Below are 23,358 nucleotides of genomic sequence, written 5' to 3'. Positions count from 1 at the left end.
CCAGACGAAGATGTGACAAAGAAATAAAACTACAGGCCAATATCACTGATGAACATGAATGCAAAATTCCTCAACAAAATACTACCAAACAGAATCCAACAGCACATTAAAAGGATCATACACCATTATCAAGTGGGGTTTATCCCAGGAATGCAAGGATTCTTCAATACATTCAAATCGATCAAATTGATACACCATATTAACAAATTGAAGAATAAAACCATATTATCATCTCAATAGATGCAGAAAAAGCTTTTGACAAAATTCAACACCCATTTATGATACAAACCCTCCAGAAAGTAGGTACAGAGGGAACTTACCTCAACATAATAAAGGGCATATATGACAAACCCATAGGCAACATCATTGTTAGTGGTGAAAAACAGAAAGCATTTCCTCTAAAATCAGGTACAAGGTTGCCTACTCTCACCACTATTATTCAACATACTTTTGGAAGTTTTAGCCACAGAAATCAGAGAAGAAAAAGAAATAAAAGGAATTCAAATCAGAGAAGAAGAAGTAAAGCTCTCACTGTTTGCAGACGACATGATACTATACATAGAGAATCCTAAAGATGCTACCAGAAAACTACTAGAGCTAATCAATGAATCTGGTAAAGTAACAGGATACAAAATTAATGCACAGAGATCTCTTGCATTCCTATACACTGATGATGAAAAATCTGAAAGAGAAATTAAGGGAACACTCCTATTTACCATTGCAACAAAAAGAATAAAATACCTCGGAATAAACCTACCTAAGGAGACAAAAGACCTGTATGCAGCAAACTGTAAGACACTGATGAAAGAAATTAAAGATGATACAAACAGATGGAGAGATTTACCATGTTCTTGGATTTGAAGAATATTGTGAAAATGACTATACTACCCAAAGCAATCTACAGATTTAATGCAATCCCTATCAAACTAACAATGGCATTTTTCACAGAACTAGAACAAAAACCTTCACAATTTGTATGGAAACACAGAAGACTCCATATAGCCAAAGCAATCTTGAGAAAGAAAAACGGAGCTGGAGGAATCAGCCTCCATACCTCAGACTATACTACAAAGCTACAGTAATCAAGACAGTATGGTACTGGCACAAAAAGAGAAATATAGATCAATGGAACAGGATGGAAAGCCCAGGGATAAACCCATGCACATATGGTCACCTTACCTTTGATAAAGGATTCAAGAATATACAATGGAGAAAAGACAATCTCTTCAATAAGTGGTGATGGGCAAACTGGACAGCTACATGTAAAAGAATGAAATTAGAAAACTCTCTAACACCATACACAAAAATAAACTCAAAATGGATTAAAGACCTAAATGTAAGGCCAGACAGTATCAAACTCTTAGAGGAAGACGTAGGCAGAACACTCTACGAGATAAATCACAGCAAGATCCTTTTTGACCCACCTTCTAGAGAAATGCAAATAAAAACAAAAATAAACAAATGGGACCTAATGAAAGTTCAAAGCTTTTGCACAGCAAAGGAAACCATAAACAAGACAAAAAGACAACCCTCAGAATGGGAGAAAATATTTGCAAATGAAGCAACTACAAAGGATTAACCTCCCAAATTTACAAGCAGCTCATGTAGCTCAATATTAAAAAAACAAACAACCCAATCCAAAAATGGGCAGAAGACCTGAATAGACATTCCTCCAAAGAAGATATACAGATTGCTAACAAACACATGAAAGGATGCTCAACATCACTAATCATTAGACAAATGCAAATCAAAACTACAATGAGGTATCACCTCACACCAGTCAGAATGGCCATCATCAAAATATCTACAAACAATAAATGCTGGAGAGGGTGTGGAGAAAAGGGAACCCTCTTGCACTGTTGGTGGGAATGTAAATTGATACAGCCGCTATGGAGAACAGTATGGAGGTTCCTTAAAAAACTAAAAATAGAACTACCATATGACCCAGTGATCCCACTACTGGGCATATACCCTGAGAAAACCATAATTCAAAAAGAGGCATGTACCACAATGTTCATTGCAGCTCTATTTACAATAGCCAGGACATGGAAGTAACCTAAGTGTCCATCAACAGATGAATGATTAAAGAAGATGTGGCCCATATATACAATGGAATATTACTCAGCCATAAAAAGAAACGAAACTGAGTTATTTGTAGTGAGGTGGATAGACCTAGAGTCTGTCATACAGAGTGAAGTAAGTCAGAAAGAGAAAAGCAAATACCGTATGCTAACACATATATATGGAATCTAAAAAAAAAAAAAGGTCATGAGGAACCTAGGGGCAAGACAGGAATAAAGACACAGATCTACTAGAGAATGGACTTGAGGACACAGGGAGGGGGAAGGGTAAGCTGGGACAAAGTAAGAGAGTGGCATGGACATATATACACTACCAAACGTAAAATAGATAGCTATTGGGAAGCAGCCACATAGCGCAGGGAGATGAGCTCGGTGCTTTGTGACCACCTAGAGGGGTGGCATAGGGAGGGTGGGAGGGAGACGCAAGAGGGAGGAGATTCGGGGATATATGTATAGCTGATTCACTTTGTTATAAAGCGGAAACTAACACACCATTGTAAAGCAATTATACTCCAATAAAGATGTTTAAAAAAAAAAAAAGGAAGCATGGCAAAATGAGAGACACATGCTGATTAGGCCAATGCAATGAAATCACCTCACCTGCACTTGAGGTACAGTAAATCCTCAGGATATCACCCCGTCTGTCAATTCTGACGAAGTTAAAAATATGCAGTAGCAGAGCTGCCTACCAAAATAGGTTATATGTTCCTCAAAGACTCATCACTGCTTTTCAGAATTGGAAAACAGTCAACGCTATGTACATCACAGATGAAGATCCAAAGATGACCTCAGAAAATCAACCCACTAATCTGAGCAAATCACTAACTTTCTACGTCACCTTTCTAAAACAACATTGTGTCTTTCAGAAAATCTCAACTGGGCTACCTATGGATTGGCCTGCCATCTCAGCCTCTAGAACCCCTGAGCCAGAACTATTGCTGCTTGTAAGGGACAATTCCAGTCCACATGAATCTTTCCATTCTATGAACTTCTATTTTCCTTATTATCTTAATTTTATTGTTTTGTCCTCTAATTGTCTTGGGTGTACATGAGAGGTATATGAGACATTATATAAAACAAAACAATAGGAGCTTTGAAGCTAAGAGACCTGGGATCATGCCCTAGCTCTGCCATTTATTACCTACGACCAGGAACAAGCCCATTAACCTATTTGGGAAAATATTTATATATCTGTACTACAGGTACACTGTAAACTATGTAAAGAGAAATTGTTATTACAGTAACTAGTATTCCCACACAGGTATATTTCCTGCCTTCAGAAGTAGTTTTTTTCGATGAGATATAATTGACATTATAACATTACGTAAGTTAAGCAACAAGGATGTAACGTGCAGCACAGGGAAATACAGCCATTATTTTATAAAATCTTTAAATTGAGCATAATCTACAAAAATGTTGAATCATTACGTTGTCACCTGAAACTAATACAATATTGTAAATCAACTACACTTCAATAAAACGTAACATTGTGCAAGTTTAAGGGACGATTTGATACACATATTGCAAAATGATCAATACTGTAGCATTACTAACACATCTATCATGTATCACAATTATTATTTCTTTCCTGGTGAAGACAATTAACATCCAGTCTCTTCGCAACTTTGAGGTTTATAATATAGTATTGTTGACTACAATCACTAAACTGTGCATTACATCTCCAGGGCTCACCTACTAGTTGCAAATGTGTGTTATCCTCTAATAACCTCTCCCCAATTCCCCCACCCCCAGGCCCTTATACCATTCTACACTGTTTTGTTTTGCTTCTTTACAACTTCAAATCTTCTCTGGCATCTAGCAGACATATACATAGGTAGGCATTCAATAACTACGTACTGACTGACTAGAAGATTCCTTTAGCATATAATGATTTAGGGACAAGGCTGATGTTTGCACATTTTATAATATCCACAAAAGGTAGACCGTGAGCTCAGCTGCCATCTTACATAAAAAGAATAATTGTAGGACTAGAGTCTTCAATTTTTTTTAAGTTTATGAATTTTCATATATTCCATAAAGGTTAACAATGAGTCTTAAAATCTGAAAAGAAATCCTAAGGTGAAAAGAACTCCTAGAACAAGGAGCTCTCCACGTTTATCCTGCAAGTTTTCCACACCTGGTTTTGGTTAAGACTGTGGCTAACCAGTTGTCAAGTGGATTGAACAATACTAAGTTCTTCAAATACTGAAGACCTACTACATTTAGAACACTCAAATGGGAGTCACAAAGTCATCATTAACTTAACTACGGCCAACAAAGAAGGATCACTTTGATTAAAATCTCAGAAATTTGTGTCCCCGTATCACATGGCTTGTTAGACTCAACTATAAGGCAAGGCAATAAACTCAAAATAGGCTAGCTGCGCACATCTACCAGGTGACAGATATTATATATTGTGTCTATTGTGTAGATATTGTGAAGGTGAGCAAAGAAAGTGAAGCAAAAGAAAGAGGATGGCAGTACTGTAGAAGTGAAAACATTTGTTAGGGATGACCCTGCAGAAAAGCATTATGATTCTCAAGAAGTATATTCCAGCAAAACAAAAATGCTCAGAAGTTGAAAGGAAACTGTAAGATTGAGACAACTTAGATTCAAAAGAGAAAGCCCCTATGACAGTTAAAAACTATATGAAATGAGCTTAAAGAAAGCCAAAGACAGTTATGCATAAAAATTTGACATATAATTTACTTTAACAGGTATCAGTTATTATTGCATTTCTTCTATTTCAGGACAAGGGAAAGAAAACGGAGGTAATAGGGTTGGGGGAAGAAGGATTATAACATTTCTTGGGTCCTAGCTTGTGTCAGACACCTTACTCAGTGCTTTATATCACATTTAATTCTAACAATAAACCCCATGAAGAAAGTATTTCAATACACATGTTACAGATATTGAAACCAAGCTTCAGAGAGGTCACATAGCCCATAATCTGCCTAAATTCAGGGAAATATGATCTTTATATCACAGTTACTGAATGCACCTTTAAACAATTATACATTAGAGAATTTCCTTTGGGGGATGGCTCTAGTCAGGTCTGAATCAGGCTAGTACATCTACAGTCAAGGGAAACCTGTAAATTGAGGACTTGACACGTTAGCTTCCTTCAAGAACGGTTCTGATTGAAAGCAGCCAGATGGAACTGGCCAGAACCCAGGGTGATGAAATAGTCCTAAAAGGTGGGGATCGTGTGGGCAACAGCTCCAGGCTGAATGTGAGGTCCAAGGAATACAGTGTTAAAACGATGAAAGTGGCTCTCAAGAGAGCACAGAAATCCACAATTGGAAAGAAGAAGGTACATTAACAGAAAAGCCAACACAAGTTGCCAAAAAAGCATTAAGGGATAGAAATTTTGAAAGTGCACAATAAACTATTGAGAATGAAGGATCATATGCCCTGAACTAAACCCTAGGAAAAAGTATAAAACCCCAGACAGCACCTGCTGACATTTGACCTGTTTCTGCCCCAAACAATTTCTGTTCTAATTCATAAATCAAGGAGAAGCATCAATCAGTAAGATCCAGTTTACATGGCATGAATACAAAGAGGCCATTAACGGTTTCAGCAAGTTCACCATTTAGTCAGCGAAAGCAGCAGAAAGTGTAACTGGCATCGAATCCCTGCAGAACATAAGGGTCAAAATGGCAATTCTTAATGCTTAATGAAACCATTTAATAGAAAAAAGAGCCAACTGGACATCGAGATCGAGTTTTTTTTTTTTTTAAAAAAAACCATAAGCATAATGCCAAAGAAAGTACTATTCTGTACAACACTGTACAAGTTTAATGATAATAACTTAAAAATATGCTGTGAGAGGACAGTGGTAGAAAAAGAAGGATACTAAGACTTACAGAACAGCCCAGCGAGGTAGGGATTATCATGTCTACAGGTGACAACTAACAAATGTTCTGTGTAGGACTTTTCTCCCAACAATGAGATTCAGGAATTTTTTTTAGTCTTTAATGCCCTCATACATTAAAACTTGGGGGAAAATGTCTCATCAATATACCCTGAATTGTCTGCACTAAAAGGATAGAGAAAGCCTCAAAACTAGTCACATTTAACTGTTAAGACACAGAAACAGTAGATTCGCAAGTAATATTTTGTAAACCACTTATCATTTGACGCCTTCTCTGACCTCCATAGAATCTCTAGCACTCTCTATATCCCTTAGGCAGTTTTTTTTTTTTCTTCATGGCACTCATCACACCTGACATACCATATACTCTACTTTCTTACTTGTGAACTCTAGAGGCTAAGTGCAATGAAGGGAGGAAATTTATTTTGTTCACTCTCAACTCCCAGGGTCTAAAACAAAATGCCTGGCTCAAAGTATGAATACAGTGTTGAATGATGAAAGTGGCAAATGAAGAAATGAATATATGTCAGGTTGTGTTATCAATGAGCTCAACTCAGAGATGAGCTTAGGTAGGACTGCACCTTCTGAAAAGTATTTTAGAGTACCAGAAGTAGAAAGATAAGACCTAAAATGTATAAAGGAACAAAACCAAAAAGATATGACTGGGTATCCACAAGCACCGTCAGAGTATTGCAGAAAAATCCAGTCCATTCATTGGCTCAATCTGAGCAGAAAGGTATGTTGCAATATCTGCTTTTCATCACACTCAACTTTTAACATTTACAGCTCAACTGCCATAAAAAACTAAGATGGAAAAATCCATTTTGGTACAATCTGCAAGAGCCCACAGGAGAAATTTACAAGAACTGCAAGTTCAAGATGAGCAATGGATGGCATTGTAATTACATCACAGAGGAGAAGCTTGATTGACAGAGGACATAAACCTAAAACTCTACCCAAGGCAGAAGGAGAAAAGTACCCAGCCTACTTATAATAGGAAATGTGTGATCTTAGTTGGCAATGCAAAACCGAAAGTTATTGCTTGGCCAAGTGGCCAAGTGTGTGACTTGGGGTGAGTAACATGGTGACCTAATAGTTCTGCTTATGATTTTACTAATCTGGCTGGCAACATGATATTGCTGTTAAATGAGGTGCTCTGTTTCTGTCACTCAACTGGAGCAGCGTGGTCACAATCAGATTGATTACGCACATCTAGGTGTAAGAACTCATTTATTATTATTCCCCAACCTAGATCCATGCATTTACATTGAAGAGCATCACTTTCCCATTTGGTCAGTCATGTTGCATTAGTAAATGCATGAATCAGGGCTGTGTTTATACCACGATTGTGAATTTTAGTTAGTTAAGGTAAAGTTCGGGCTCTGCTCTTGGATTACAATAAGCATTGATATGTGAAAACGAGTACAAGAATGGAACCTTGATAGGCAACTATGAAATTTATGCCAAATGGAAAAATTAAAACCAAATGCACATTCTGACCAACGCTGATTACATAAACAAATGCTTATGAAAACAAAAAATTTTCTTCTCCCCAAAGATCAACATCTCACAATTCCACTGATAGAGACCCTTGGGGATGGGCATGAGATTCAGGGCAGGGGGCCACCTGCAACTGGTAGAGGCTTAGCTCATGCTGCCAGGTGATGAGTCCAAAGCTTTGAAATTGGGAGTGCTTCCACCAAGCCCACCTATCCCACCTCCTCTAGAACACCCACGCGTCTTCCCAGAGATGTAAGAATAAAGACCAACTTTTTTTTTGCAGAACGAAGAGGGTCTGGCATGGTCTGCCCCCTCATCCTGCAGCAAATCTTCCCTTGTACTCTGGCCTTCAGCACACTAGCCTTTCAGCTTCTGGAACGTGACCTGCTTCCTCCTTCCACGAGGCCCCTGCACATGTCAAATGTCCAAAATGATCTCCCTCCCATCCCCTACCCCAGTCAAACCCCCGGCCAAAGCTTAACTCAAGAATTTTCCTTGAGGCAACTCATTTTGTCATATGCTCTTGTAACATCAAAGAACCCTCCTTCCTAACACTCGGCTCATTTGTACATTTGCATTTACTTATGACATATCTAGCTGAGTATCTGTCTCCTCAACTAGATAGTAAGTTCCATGAAGAAGGTACTTTTTTGGTCCCTCAGTGTATCCCAGCACTCAGTACAACTCTGGGTATAGATAGTGAGTTCTACTGAATTTGTGGAAGACAGGAAGGAAGGAAGGACGGAAAAGTTTAACTCACATTGTCAGAATGTGGCATGGAGCAGAAAAAGATCAGGAACACAAAGGAAAACCATTAACAGGGAAAGCTAACTAGAGCACAGGTAATTGGGACCAAAGCAGATTCATCACTTATCTTCCTCAGTGCCTAAAGTAGGTACTCCATATTTGTTAAATACTTGAATGAATGAATGAATGAATATAAGGGGCACGGGCAATCAATCCAGATTTCTCTTTCTGCGTTTGCAACTTGTGCTGCAAGTCTGTGTATATTTCCTGATTCTATGAGTCTGTGGTAGCTTCTCATGCCTTTTCTCTCGTTTTAAGCATTTTGCTCCCCACTTCTCTCTCTCTGTGGCACTGATTATTTTATTTGGTTTTGGGTAACCAAAACCAAATAAATCACACCAGGGCTAACAATTTGTTTCAATCAGAATTATCTGTCCCATGTAACATCTCACTTCCTTCATGTCAACTGAATTTCTTACTTTCTTCATGGTTAAAAGTTACTTAGAACTTTTCTCTGAATGACATGAGTTTGTTACATCCCTTTTTTTCTTTTTCCACTTTGAAAAATGCCTCACTTGGCATTATACCACTCTGTCAGAAAACGGACCAGACAGACGGAACACAACTATGATAACACTCTAGTACCTACCAAGACACTGCCCATTCCAGCCTCGGAACCCTTCCGTGCAGGGAACACACTGGTAAGATCCAGGAGAATTCACACACTGCTCATCTGGACAAGTACTTGGAGTTAAACATTCATCAACATCTGAAAAAATAAAAAAGCCAGGTCACAGACATTTTATCAGAATACTAAAACACAAACTGACTCGTATGATGAAGGGGAAAAGAGGCATGTTTTATCTACATTTTGGTGAGGAAAACAATAACTGAAAAAGTGACACACTGGATCTGTACTTAAACACACAGTGAGAATGCATGGCCGAGTATACCGTGCATACCATGCATGCAAACCTTTATGGCCCCAATTCTCCAACTGGCAGGCCCAGACCTCTCCACTCTGGGAACTGGCAGTTCTCTGGGGCCACTTTCTGGACGTCAAACCTTTCAAGTAATAGCATGGCTTGCCAGAAAGAAATACAAGAAATGGACATGAGAGTGAGGAAGCCATTTATCCACCTGGCTAGAGGTTCTCTCTGCAGTCACTGGATGCCCTAGGGAAATCCTTGCTTTGGCTTCATGGCCCCCAAAACATCCTAGGTTTGAATAATTTAAAACATTGCATATGAAAGGAATTCCTTGGAGGTGGAAAAAGAATATTAGGAGAGAATGAACTCACCAAATACTTCCAAGATTTTCCAGAAAATACAGTGAATGATCATAGGGTAATACATTCTGGTTTAAAATACACCTTACTTTTCCCATCCACAGCTAACGAAAGTTATTAATCCTTGTTCTTTTCAATGTGAGGAGAAAAAAAAAAACACCTTAAATACAGATAGAACTGTGGCAGAGATACAGGAGCTTCAGGCTTTTTTAAGAATAGTAAAACAATAAAATGGAGGAAAAGTAACATATAGGAGATGGTTCAACAGTTTAAAATGAGTAGTAAAACCTTGGGTACCAACCCCGACAAAAATAGGTGTTTTTCTGGAGTTGAGTTTTGAATTCAAGTGAGTGGATTCAATGTCTAAGTGTCTCAATATGAGATGTATATAGGACCTCTAATCATACCTAAAATGTAAACAGATTTTTCAGGACATAAGCTAAAAAGTGAAAGAAATATATAATGAATACACTGAACATACATGGGTATTTGAGGTCATCATTCTGGTAAGTTCTCAAAAATCATCTCTCATTATATATCAATAGACATGTGTGAAAAGATGCTTAAGGTAAAAGATGTTATTAATAGAATAAGCACCAGGTCAGTGTTGTAATTTTTTTTTTTTCCTATCAGCGAAAAATTCGTGCCAATAGACAATGACACACAGTGTTTTTTTTTAGGTCAGATGTTCTGGGACTTCTTGTTCTACAAAAAGATGATGCTTGCCAGTTTCATTTTCCAAACAGCATTACATCCTTCTCTGTATGGGATATTTTAAAAAATGGAACTACAACTGCTAAGTCAGAGAGGGTCATTGAGATAGGCTGGTTTGATAAATAAGGTACAACGCTGAGAAACACAAGACAATATCCCTGCATTTCCTGTTGCTCTCACCTCTGTTTGCTTGTTCCCTCATCTGTAAATGAGGGACTACCGGCCTGGTAATACCTTCACAGAATAAAGTAAGGATGCATGAGATAACGTCTGTAAACTACAATAGACTCCTTGGAGACTGGCGCTGTTTGAAAGCAACTTTGTCAGTGACAGCTGAGAAAATCTTCAGTGAGCCAGAAGCCCGGGGACCTTTGGTTCTAGTCCATGATGAAATGAGAAAACAGCTACATTATTTGACTCCTTCATTTCAAGCCTTTTCATGGGGATAGAATTATATAATTATTTACTCAGGGAATGCTGGTGATATTTCTGTTAAATAATTTCTATACACTGAATAGTCTCCTAACTGCTTTCCATTTATTTCCTTTATCTTCAAATTTCTTTTCTATTCCTTTCTACTGTCCATCCTTATGCTCTGGTAATTCCTAAATAGCTTATCTTCCTGTCCTGAGTCTGTGTGTAGAACTTGAGGATCCATATTTGACCTTCTGGAGGAGCATTGCTTTGCAAATAAATGCTTGTCAGACATACCCACGCCTTTTTTTTTTAAAAAACATTCCCACAATTACAGATGTTCTGAGAAGATCTGTGCAAAAACAAAACGAGTCAGGGAAAGGGGAAGTTTAAGGAAACTAACACTTCTTGAGAACAAGGTGACAGGCACCATACAACATTCTGCAACACCCATTTACTTGCACAAGCCTGAAAGTTCACTGCATGGTTCCCATTTTACAGATGAAGAACTACGTACCTGGCTCCAAGTTAGACAGTTACTGAGTGCGGGGGTCATGCCATAGTCTCTGCTCTCCCTATCCTCAAGCTACCTCCAGAGCAGAGGGAGGGTCCCCCGTAAGAGGAAAGTAGGGACACTTCACACCTGTGCTGTCCCATGGCCCTCAGCTGTCAGGAGAAGAGTTCATATCTGTGTTCCAATGGGAGCTGATCAGAGATGCAGTAACATGAAACGCTCCCCACTTCTCTCCAGATAACTCGGGGCTGAGGCAAGGGGCCAGCAAGAAAGGCAGGTGCAGGCTGCCAGAAAACTGTCTAATGCGCTCTCCCTCCAGACCTGGTCATTAGAACCACGAAGGAAACCAACATGTAGGAGCCAAGAGACAGCTGAGAGCAGCCTGCCCCAACCGGCCCATCCCTCCCGAGTGCTGGAGGCCCAGCTACGTCTGAAAAGAGGCTCAATGTCAGGCAGCCGGGCAGGGAACCCCACAAGAACCAGCACCACCCCTACAGACAGGCTCCTCAAAAACGTGCCCAGAGACCCCTGCTCCTTTGCCCTCACATTTCTTTGGCAAGATTTAAGCAGAGGTTCAACATATTTCTTCAAGAAAATAATTATTCAAAGTGTACCATGGTGGTTTCAAAAAGTACCTGTGTGACTTGGACACAGGCACGAGCAGAAATATTCAATGGTTAATCATTTTAATTTTGAAAAGTTAAAAACTTTTCAAAACATTTTTTACAACGAGAGCAAATCCATTGCTGGGGTCAATACGAAAGAAATTTTATCTAGCACAGCTGGAATCTGACTTGGAGCTAGTCAGACAGCACTTCTGTAGACAGTCTGCAAGCAAGTCCCAGAACACATGCGAAAGAAAGAAGCTGAGACAAAGGAATGGAACAAGGCGAAAAGGTCGAAAGCAAAAAGTCCACACTGGTGACACCTGCACCATGCCCCCAGATGAATGATGCAGACACTACAGTTAAGTCTGGGTTTGTACCAAAACCCTCTGCAGTTAATTGTTCTAAAGTGATTTCACTCCACATACCAGAGAAGGCAGATACTGAAATGAGTAATAAAGAGCATATGAAGGTGGAAAATGACCCAGACAGAGCCACTGAAGTAAGGCAAAGGGGCTGTGATCCCAGAAGGCAGCAAGAGCTTGGATGAGCTGGTATCCTGCACAGATCGGTGGTGAAAGAAAATTCGTACCAGGCCAGGTGCCCGCCGGCCCTGGGTTCTGGACCCAGCCCTGCATTTCATGGTCACGTGCACTCAGCACTTCAAAGGGGCGCAGGCTCCCCACCCTCTCAGCAGACTCACCCTCGCAATGGCCTCCGGGGGTCATGCGGTACCCGCTGTCGCAGTATTCACACCGGAAGGCCCCCACGGTATTGACGCAGCGTCCTTCCCCACAGACGTCTGGCCTCAGGCACTCATCAACATCTACGCAAAGCAGAAAACGTTGTCGAGTTTTATTTCCCAAAACATAATTCCAAACCTGTCCCATCTCCCAGGTTAGTTCGATGTTAAGAATGAAGCAACTGATTCCTAACATCTATCATCTCTTTGATTTGTTCCAAAAAATTGAGTGGTTTTGATTTACTCGAATCCAAAAGAAACATTTAACGCCTCTGGTTTTTGCAGACATTTGATACTATTCATTCAAAACTGTTGGGGAAAAAATTCCATTTTTTAATCTTCCAGTATCTAGCAGATAACTATGTTGTAACAGGGGTTTAATAATAAATTTGGGGTGGTCTGAATAAGCCCTGGACTGATGGAATCTTAGGGGAGCTAGAAACCCGCATGTGGGAATTTACGCATCTGAAAGAACACTGTCATTACCTATGCAGTTAGTACCCTCCTCACTGGCCATGAACCCCGCTGGGCAAATACACAAGAAACTTCCCTCAGTGTTTTCACAGCGTCCCTGGGAGCAGAGGTGTTGGGCCTGAGCGCATTCATCAATATCTGTTAACAAAAAGACAGATAAAAGGATTAGTGTAGTCTGGCATGAAATTCTCAGTCTCTCTGTTCATGAAATACCAGCACACCAACCCCCGTGTCCCACAAACCTTTATAAGTGAGGAAAACAGTAAAAGGAGACACGATCAGTCTTCCTGAATACCTGAAGGGCTGTTACTGGGAAAAGGGAATACACATACGGTGTACTGCTTTGAAAGCTCAAGCTACAACCCTGACATAGGTGTTTCAAAGAGAAAGATTTCAGGTCACCACAAAAGGACCTGCCTGATAACTGGAGTCATGTAAGCACTGGAATTCACTGTGCAACTCCCAGGCCAGCTCAGCAGAGACAGTCAGAAATGGTGGGACAGGCACTCTTTCACTGTGCACTTGGGTAAAGCGAGACTGAATCATCTCGATCGACTGCCCTTTTCAACTTTATGTGCTGGGGTTCTAAACATAATACATCTAATGTATACAAATTCAAGAGACAGAGCCATGTTATGATGGAGCAGGTGGATGTTCCCCTCACACCTCACCCCACATATATATGCAAAACAAAACGGCAAAAGTCACATGTGCATAATGGCATTTAGCATATTAAAGTGGGTTTAATTAGGTATATGCCTTTGTTGCTCTATATTTGCCTTATAGCTCTTAGTGCTGAATTTTCTTTTTCTAAAAAAATGATATTAAATTTAGTGTTAACACATTAAAATGACCTACTTAACACTATTACACCCCTTTTTGAGATTCATTTTTTTCCCCAAAGAAGCATATATTAGATCCCTACTTCATAAATTCATTAATAGTTTTGTGTCAGCATATATTGATTTTCAATATAGAAATCCCTTTTAAAAATCAGATTTTATGAACTTAGATGAACATAATTCTTTACTGCAGAATATATTCATTTGTTTTGCTAAATATGTTTGTAGACAGCTATTTCTAGAACTCTTAATTTTATATTCTTTACCTGAAAAGCTTTGGGAAGTTATTCCACCTTTATGTAATTGTATTACACTTGGCAAGGTAGGTAGCATTGAACCAAGCGGTAAGAGTTTCCTAGGAGTTTACTGAACCTCTTTTTGAGTACCCTTAGCTCAGGGATAAAATTTTTAAAAAATTAAACACAATAACATTTTCCCCATAATAAAAAAATGTTCTTTATGTGCAAGTATTTGATATTTAATAATCTCATCTACCAAAAGTGTCTCTTCTTACCAACACATTTCCTCTGTTGCTCACTGAACTTGTAGCCATCATAGCATATACAGGTATACCTCACCGGTAGGTTAATGCAGTGTCCTGCTCCACAGATATCAGGGTTCACAGTACATTCATTGATTTCTTTAAAAATAAAAAAATGTAGGGAAAAACAGATATAAACAAAGATTCCATTGCTACTTGCAAACCATTACTTGTGTTTCCTGATTACCTTATTGCCAGGTATGCAATTAGAAAACAAAATTTTATACTCTAAAATCAAGTATAAATTCATTTGATTACCGATGATCATCATTTCATAATTGATCAGTTAGTCCCAGCCAAGGTCATGAATAATTCTTAATGAAACAACTTCTAAGATGAACTGGAGAAGGTGGAAATTCGGAAAGAGGTCATATTAAAACGTTATAGTCAATTGTGAATTTCCAAGATGGCCCATCAATGAGTTTCTATCCACTCCAGTTCATTTTGAATGATGGACCAATCACATGATTTCTCCTGATAAGAAATAGATGGTAACTTTCTATTTGTTAGCAGGCCAAATTCAAGTTCCAAAAACTATATTCAACCTCTTCCAAATTTCTCATTAATTCTCCAGAAAGATTTACCACTTCTAATCAAAGCAGAACTTCTGGATGCAACTTACTCTTCATTTGCCAATTTCAACAGGAGCATATTTTATTTACACTAGTACAGAATCTTCTTCCAAATCTTCTCTGCTCAATTCCTCCCTCACTCTCCTCCTGATTCCTGCATGAGACTGGCTTCTTCTATGAAGCCTGAGAAGATGAGCCCCGAGTCCTCACTCCACCCACAGACAAGGCCGTGGTCAAGGCAAGGTGAGAGGAGCTCCCACGGGTGGGAGGGTGGGTGAAGGCCATCACGGCGTGTTTTATTACCAAGAGGACCTGAGGACTCAAAGGTGACCTGAGATGAATTACTCCAAGACAGTCTGTTGATTTCAATGATCTTTGTAAGAATGTATAATAGAATAGTGGGGGGCGGGGGGCACAGCTGGTGGTCAGAAGCCCAGCCTTGGAGGATAGTACAGGTACCAACCTCGCTGCCCTTTCTTAGCTCTGTAACAAAGAGCAAGTTACTTAAACAATCTAAGCCTCACTTTTCTGTCTGTGTAAATGAGAATTATCAGAGCACCAACTTCAGAGCGTGAAGTTCTAAAGAGTTAACCTAAATAATGCATGTAGCTCAATGCCTGGCACGTTATATGTGCTCAATAAAAGTTAGCCATTATTGGGCTTCCCCGGTGGCGCAGTGGTTAAGAAACCGCCTGCCAATGCAGGGGACACAGGTTCGAGCCCTGATCCGGGAAGATCCTACGTGCCGCGGAGTAACTAAGCCCGTGAGCCACAACTACTGAGCCCGCGTGCTGCAACTACTGAAGCCTGCGCACCTAGATCCTTTGCTCCGTAATAAGAGAAGCCACCACAATGAGCACCCACGGCAACGAAGAGTAGGCCCCACTCGCTGCAACTAGAGAAAGCCCGCGCGCAGCAATGAAGACCCAACGCAGCCAAAAATAAAAATATAAATAAAATTTTTTAAAAGTTAGCCATTATTACTGATTACTGTGGTTGTTCCTATTGAAGTCATTTAAGAATAGATAACAAAGAAACAGCACATTTATAATAACTACCTTGGGCTATTATCTCACTGTCATCACGTAGTAAACAACGCTTAAAACAGATGAGACCATGGATGAGCCCAAGTGGCCCAGTGGAGGAAGACGGGGCCTCAAGCATGACAAGCTAAATCACACCTTTGTTAGAGCAATCTATGGCTTGAAGGAAAAGAAAAACAGGCATGCTACTGTCACCAATAACCCACTGTGAATTCTGAAGAAAGATGTGAAAAACAGTGTTTTAACAAAAATTCACTATGGAAATGACCTAAGTTGGGGTTGAGGTTGCTCTCCAAAACCCAAACCACATTCATTTTTCATCAAGTGTTATTCACTGTGCTGTGATTTTAAGACAACCGATGCAAGTCATTTGAAAAGTTGCTAGGCTTTATAAGGACGCATACGACTACAGAGCTGCAGTATTTTGCACCAAATCACTTGGATTATGAAAAAACCACACATTTACAAGTTACTTATACCTTTAGTGAGCCTATTTATGCTAATTCACTATCCGAAAAAGATTGTTTATAGTCAGTATAATATCAAATTACAGAAAAAATGATCCAAAAGGCTAAAAAAACATGGGTGATTAACACGATTGCCTAGACTTAAGTGACTGATACTAACAACATAAAACAATGAATTATGATACATACGTAGGATAGATCATTATATAATCATTAACAGGATAGGATAATGCTTATTGGTTAAGAAAATATAGTTAGGTACGAATTATAATATAGGATATGATCTAAATTATTTTATGCACAGAAAAGAAGACTGGAAGGAAATAAGTCTTAAGTGTTACAATTATGGGGATTTGTATTGTCTATATTTTTCTGTATTTTTCAAAATTTCTACAATGAACAGGTATAATTACTTCTATAATCAGAAAAGTCTTTCTTAAAAAATTATTATTTCTATGTGCCACAAAAATCTGAAGGTAGAAAAGGTAATCTTCTCCAGGTTCTACTCCTAGACCCTCAGGTAAGCACTCCCTTCTCTGTTTCTAAGAATTCTTTAGTAGAATAGTGTGAGAAGCACATCTTTAACCAGCTATTCTTAAGGTAGGTAGATGTCTTCTTTGAAAATTATTGGTATTTAGATTTCTTGATTTTCTTTGTAATTATTTCCATTATGTTCTTATCTGCCATTTGCTTAAAGCAGAAAAGACATACTGATCAGATTTGCAAAAAGAAAAATTAGAAGATGACTTAATATACTAGGAACAAGAATTCAGAATTAAAAGGCTGTACATCTGGGGTTTTCAGGAAAGGCTTGATCAGTACTCACTGCCCCACCCCCAGCCCCACACATACCAATATGTTGATTACCAAATATTTATTTGTCCTTTCAGGTATAGCTTTAGGATGGATTTTTTTACATGTGTGAACAAAAGTCTTCAAAAATATGTGATGCTTAATTCAGATGAGATACATTCCTATACCAGTGTGCCAATATTTAGATCTTTTCTTCTTAAGTCAGATCTAAGATAGGAGAAATGGTTAAGAATTTTAATTCCTTAGTCTTAAGAACTGAATAATAATGGCCTTTCCTTCCAATCTAGTATCTTAAATGGAAGCTATGAGGTTGAAATAGTTATGAGGAAAGCTTGAGGATTTTTAGTTGATTACCTCAGATTAAGTATATAAAGATGCAGCTTGAAAATGTTGATCCCAGTTGGTACTAACGTATGTAAGAAAATGTTACTCTGACACCACTAGAGGGTACTAAGAGATACATCAAAGGAACGAAGGGACATTTACTAACGTATACTTGATTTCTACACTGTTTGCCCCATTTTTTTTTTAATATAGGAGTGATGAATGTAACTTATCAGTTTGTCCTCAGAGATACCTTTTATCCATTTGCTAGGAGGATTCCACCCTTCTAAATTAAACAAAAAAAGAAAGCCATAACAACTTCGAAACACCTCTGCTTTCTCTTTACTACTCATCAAAAAATTTACCAGATTATAGTCAACAATACTGTATTATAAATTCCAGTGTTGCTAAGAGATTAAATCTTAACTGTTCTCAACACACAAAAAGGAAAAGTATGTGACATGATAAAGGTGTTACCTAATGCTTTTATAGTAATCATAGTGCAATATACAAATGTAGCAAACCGACACACTGTATATCTTAAACTTATATAATGTTATGTCAACCACGTCTCAAAAAAAAAATTGATCAATACCATTTTTAAGGTAAAAAGTAAATTACTGCTACTCCTATTTTAAAACTTTAAAAACATGTCTCCCACCACCTCTTCCCATGCCTTTCCCTCCTTGTCTGTTACGCTTTCATTCTTTTTTTTTTTTTTTTTTTTTTTTTTTTGCGGTACGTGGGCCTCTCACTGCTGTGGCCTCTGCCATTGCGGAGCACAGGCTCCGGACGCGCAGGCTCAGCGGCCATGGCTCACGGGCCCAGCCGCTCCGTGGCATGTGGGATCTTCCCAGACTGGGGCACGAACCTGTGTCCCCTGCATCGGCAGGCAGACTCTCAACCACTGCGCCCCCAGGGAAGCCCCACTTTCATTCTTGATCACATATAAGTTATACAGAAAGCCAAGTCCTGAGGGTATTGTCTTAAAACTGAAAACAAGTTGCTGGCTTTCTCTGGGTTTTGTGGGGCACAGACGTTATGCTTTACAGTTTTCTAAGAGGTCACTCACACATAGGCTTGTGAGCCTGTTCCCATGGAAAGGATCAGTTCAGGTCAAAACATACATTTCCCTGTACATGCTGATAGCGTCAACACAAACACTGGGAATATGGCAAAGCCTCGCACAGAAAGCACTAATTACTGGCCTCCCGGGCACTCTGGTTAATGATAATGTCTTCTCTTCTAAAGCATGTTTGGTTTCCCAGAGATCAAGAGACTGCTCCCACTGGACTCTTCCAGGTGTCCTCCTTCATAACACCTATCACATTTCCCCGGGTTTGCAGGACCGCCCTATGCTTTCCTACTACATGTGGCCCCTGAAAGAGCTTCACCTGCACTGGGCCAAGGACCTTACTGTTTCTTTCCCAGGAGCCCGTTTAGAATTTGGAAGAAGAGCCATGACCAAAAGCCAGTGGAAAACCAAACACTCTATTTATCCCAGCAAAAAGGCCAGTGGTGGGCTTAAGAGTTTGGTGTTTTTATTTTTAAGAATTAAATGAAAAAGAGCTTTTGACAAAAATATGAAAGTGAGTATGCTGACCTTTAGCTTTTTTCCTCATCATGTGATTACTCAAAATAAATAAATAAACAGAGCTGGAAATATTAAAGCATGATGAGTTAACATGGAAAAAAGTTCACCTTCCATTAGCATACATAGTTTATTGAGGCTGTCATGATACTGGAAATATGCTTCAGGGACAAAGGTTTTTATAAAGCGGTCATTTCTGAGTTCTGGAAAAGATCCAATGAGCAAAATAGTTGTTATAATGTTTGGGCCATGATGATTACAAAGGTTTACACAAAGCAGTCATTGAAAGTCAAAGAATAATTTCTGGCTGGTCTGCAAGGGCCATGGAGAAAGTTTAGGAAGAGCTGGAGGAAGGCATCAAATGTCAACTCATGGAAAGGTTTACAGAAATGCCCTGGCTTCCTAACTGCCCCACAAAGAGCATAAACTGTCCCACAACAACTGAAGCAGATGTTCCCACTTTGTAAATACTCGCCAGAGAAATAAAGGTTTGATTTTCCAACCTATCCTTGAGGTATTAAGATACTATGCTAAATCAAGAATTTATATGCTGAAATGTATCATTTATTTGGAAACAGTATACCAATAATATTGCAAACCACCAACTGAGCTGCTGAGAGTGGAAAGTATCACACTTATTCCCTGCAAATACGTGGCTCACTTTATAATTATTGCAAGTCAAAGTGAGTCTGATGAAATCTGCAAAGGCTACTTCCAATCTCAGCATCATAAAGATATCATCGTCGAGCAATGTGGAGCTTATTTTGTTTATTTTAGGTACCTACTTATTATTCTATTCCTTTCTTCAATTTATGGATAAAACTAAGACTGACAAACATCTACCTCCTTTGTGTTCTAGGGGAAACAAAACAAAACAAAACAAAACATAAAAAACACTGCCTAATGTTTCAGAAAGAAATGATCAGATTGCTCCTTCAATCTACATGTTTGGCTCTCTTATCAAAACCAATGGGAACATCTATATTTTGATTTCAATTAAATTTGATACAAAACAGTCCTCTTGTTCTAGTGTAGATTACAGATCATGTAGTATGGCTCCAAAAATTGCAAGCCATTTAAATTCAAAGACTATTTACAATGTTCTCCCCATGGATTGTTCTAGAAAGATTCTTTTACTATATGAAGTCGGAGCACCTACAAATGCTGCATGAAGATAAAATTTCAATGTCACTTGTTTCCTGGAAGGAAATATTTGTGCTTCAAACATGTGATAGCAGATGTTAGCCCTGTATCTCTGCCAAACTCAAATTAAGCTGTCTTCTAACAACTTCATATAGCACAGCTACTTTCATTTTTTTCAATCAGCTCCGCAGTTCAGTTGAAGCTGAGTAACTGCAATTTATTATTCCTCACAGGCCTGCATTTAAATGATTGGCTACCTTTATCCAGCCAAACTTAACCTCTACAAAGCTAGTTTGCAAGAAGTCTGATGGTTGAAGTCAGCCATTGTTAAAAAGGCACAAAAGTATGTCTTCACATTGGAAAATGGAAACAGTACTTGAAAGAACTTTTGCACTGACAGACTGCAATTTTTCTTTTTAATGCTGATATAAACAATGAGAAAATCCTCCCTGACCAAGATGGTGTATTACATGTTTGTATGCCTTGCACTGCATAGCAGAGTCTCTCATAGATGGGATTAATGAAGTGGGTAGACATACATGTGACTTCAGAACAGAGAATAACAATTTTAGCCACAGCCATTAAAAAAAAAAATCACTAGCATTTCACCGTATCACTAGAAATATTTAGAATAGCTAACATTTCTATAACACTTTACTCGGTATTTATAGTAAAACCAAAGAGCAGTTGCCCTGCATTCATGTGGGAAGACCATGGCTCTGGGTGCAGCTGCACCTTGAGGGTATCCCTGAAGTAGGTGAAAACGCACTGCTGGGTCCATGATGTGACTCTGCACTATTTAGTCAACTGCATTTCACCTTGGGGCAGGGGTGCTTTTTAAAAACACTTTCTAGTCTGCTGTATCAGTTCAAGTATCTAAGAGAAATTACATCCACAATTTTGAGAAAATGGGTAAAAGTTTTTGGTTTTTTAAAACATATAAAAGCTGTATGTATTTAAGGTGTACAACTTGATATTTTAATATGTATACATTGTGAAATGATCACCACAGTCTCGCTAATTAACACACCTAACCAAGCACATGTCTATTGGAAATGATGCATGTCATGTTTCTGAAGAGGTGAAATTCTAACGGAGGCTGCAAACTCCTCTGTTAGCTTCTCCTGCCAACCCATTGCCAGCCTCATCCTGCAATGACATCAGGAACTTAAGCTGCTGTGATACATCTTAGTGATATTTTCTCTGATTATAATACTATATTTCCACACAAGAATATGTGGAATACACAAAAAATTCTAAAATGAAACAACACCCGAACCTCTCAGACCCCACTACAAAAAATAATCACTGCTAATACCTGGTGTATTCTCTTCTAGCATTTTCTCAATGTACGTATGTCTTTTTTTTTTATATTTATATTCAATCATATATTTATATTCTCCTTCAGATTCTTTTCCATTATAGGTTATTACAAGATATTGAATATAGTTCCCTGTGCTATACAGTAAATCCTTGTGTTTCTTTGTTTTTAAATTTTTATTGGAGTATAGCTGCTCTACAATGTTGTATAGTTTCTACTGTACAGCAAAGTGAATCAGCTACACATATTTGGTTTAATACACTGTACCCTTCATTTTCATATACTTCATCTTGTATTTAACAATATCTTGTGACCATTTTCTGAGAGATTTTAATAAAAATTCTTCAAAAATACTGTAATATTTGATGGTAGCATACTGTTTCAATGTAGATATAATTATCTATTTCCCTATAGTTAAATACTTAGTTTTTTTTTTTTTTCTATTTCTCTATTATAGATGGTGCCGTGCTAAGCGTCCATTTATATAAACCATTACAACAGTTTGCGGGGACGTTATTTCCTTATACTAGTTATTTTAATATGGGATACTGACTTAAAAGTCTTGAAGATTTTTTAAAGTTCTTGACACATATTGCCAGTTTGTGCTTTCCAGAAAAGCTGAACTAGTTTACATTCCTTTCAGCTATGTGTGAGAGCCTCAATTTCACTCTAGTAAAAATTAAATACTGCTTTGTTAAGAATAAAGAATTCTCATTTTAATTTGCATTTCTCTGACTACTCGTAAAGTTGAAGTTTCCTATTACATATATGTTTCTTGGTATGTTATCTATGAATTACCTGATTACATTATTTCCATTTTTCTATCAGCATTTTTATTGCTGATGTATAAGACCTCACTATACATTAAGGATATTAACTTTCAGGCTGTTGGTTACAAATTATGATAAATCTTTATAATTTGTCACTAATGATTAAAATAATATATGTTTATTATAAAGAATTTTAAAATATATAAAAATATATTGGAGAGCATAAATGTTATCCATGATCCTATCAACTGGGGATGGTTAAACACTGTGATGAACTTTTTCTGTTTGTAAACATTTAAAAAATAAAATTGGAATCACTGTGTTCTATATTTCTTAATATTTTGCCATAAGCATCTCCTCACAACATTAAATACTTTTAAAACATTTATAGCTATGTGATATTCCGCTGCACATGTACCATAACTCGTTTAAACATATTCCTCCTTTAAACAGTATTTAGATTATTTCCAAATATTTGCTCTTATGACTAACTCTGCCATGAGCAATCTTGTGATACATGTGATACAGCTTTGACACTACATTTAAAATGAAGTTCATATCCACGTCTCCTCCACAGGCTCTGTGACACCAATACTGCACCTACCTGTTACTTGAGTAGGTGCAATGACTTGGCTGGCGCTTGATGTTGAAGCTTCAGGAGCTACTTCCACAGGCACAGGAGGTGATGTTTTTTCAATCACTACTATACGAGGAAGGAGGGAATAAAATGAAAATTAAAGGCTGTTATGTGCATTGAGATCCCATTTCAAAATGCAAGCATAATTTAATCTAACAACATACCACAGTAATTCTTGGATACAGGAACAGCTATGGGTCCCTAAAGCTCACGGTATTAGCCTGTAGCCCTGGTTTCAACATTTAGCAAGAATATCTGAGAGCAATTTGGAAGCCAAGAAAAATGACCCTGCATCAAATGATGAACCTCAATAATGTTCTAATAATATATACTACTCC

General features: G+C 38.3%; 1 protein-coding gene across 5 annotated transcripts in view; it reads right to left on the bottom strand.

Moving 5' to 3' along the window:
• Positions 1-23,358, bottom strand: part of LTBP1 (latent transforming growth factor beta binding protein 1) — a 427,411-nt gene that overhangs the window by 111,075 nt on the left and 292,978 nt on the right. For 3 of the 5 annotated variants that reach the window (XM_082852058.1, XM_082852060.1, XM_082852061.1), the window contains 5 exons: positions 22,988-23,083; positions 14,313-14,438; positions 12,969-13,094; positions 12,444-12,566; positions 8,855-8,974 (listed from right to left, as the gene is read on the bottom strand). In XM_082852058.1, the coding sequence (XP_082708184.1) occupies positions 8,855-8,974; positions 12,444-12,566; positions 12,969-13,094; positions 14,313-14,438; positions 22,988-23,083 (591 nt within the window). Of the gene's footprint in view, positions 1-8,854; positions 8,975-12,443; positions 12,567-12,968; positions 13,095-14,312; positions 14,439-22,987; positions 23,087-23,358 lie in introns of all 5 variants that reach the window. The other 2 variants (XM_082852057.1, XM_082852059.1) reach the window with 1 other exon arrangement.

The sequence above is a fragment of the Leucopleurus acutus genome (assembly GCF_964270905.1).
Source record: "Leucopleurus acutus genome assembly, chromosome: 12".
Taxonomy (NCBI): Eukaryota; Metazoa; Chordata; class Mammalia; order Artiodactyla; family Delphinidae; genus Leucopleurus; species Leucopleurus acutus.
This window is presented reverse-complemented; position numbering and strand designations above follow the sequence as displayed.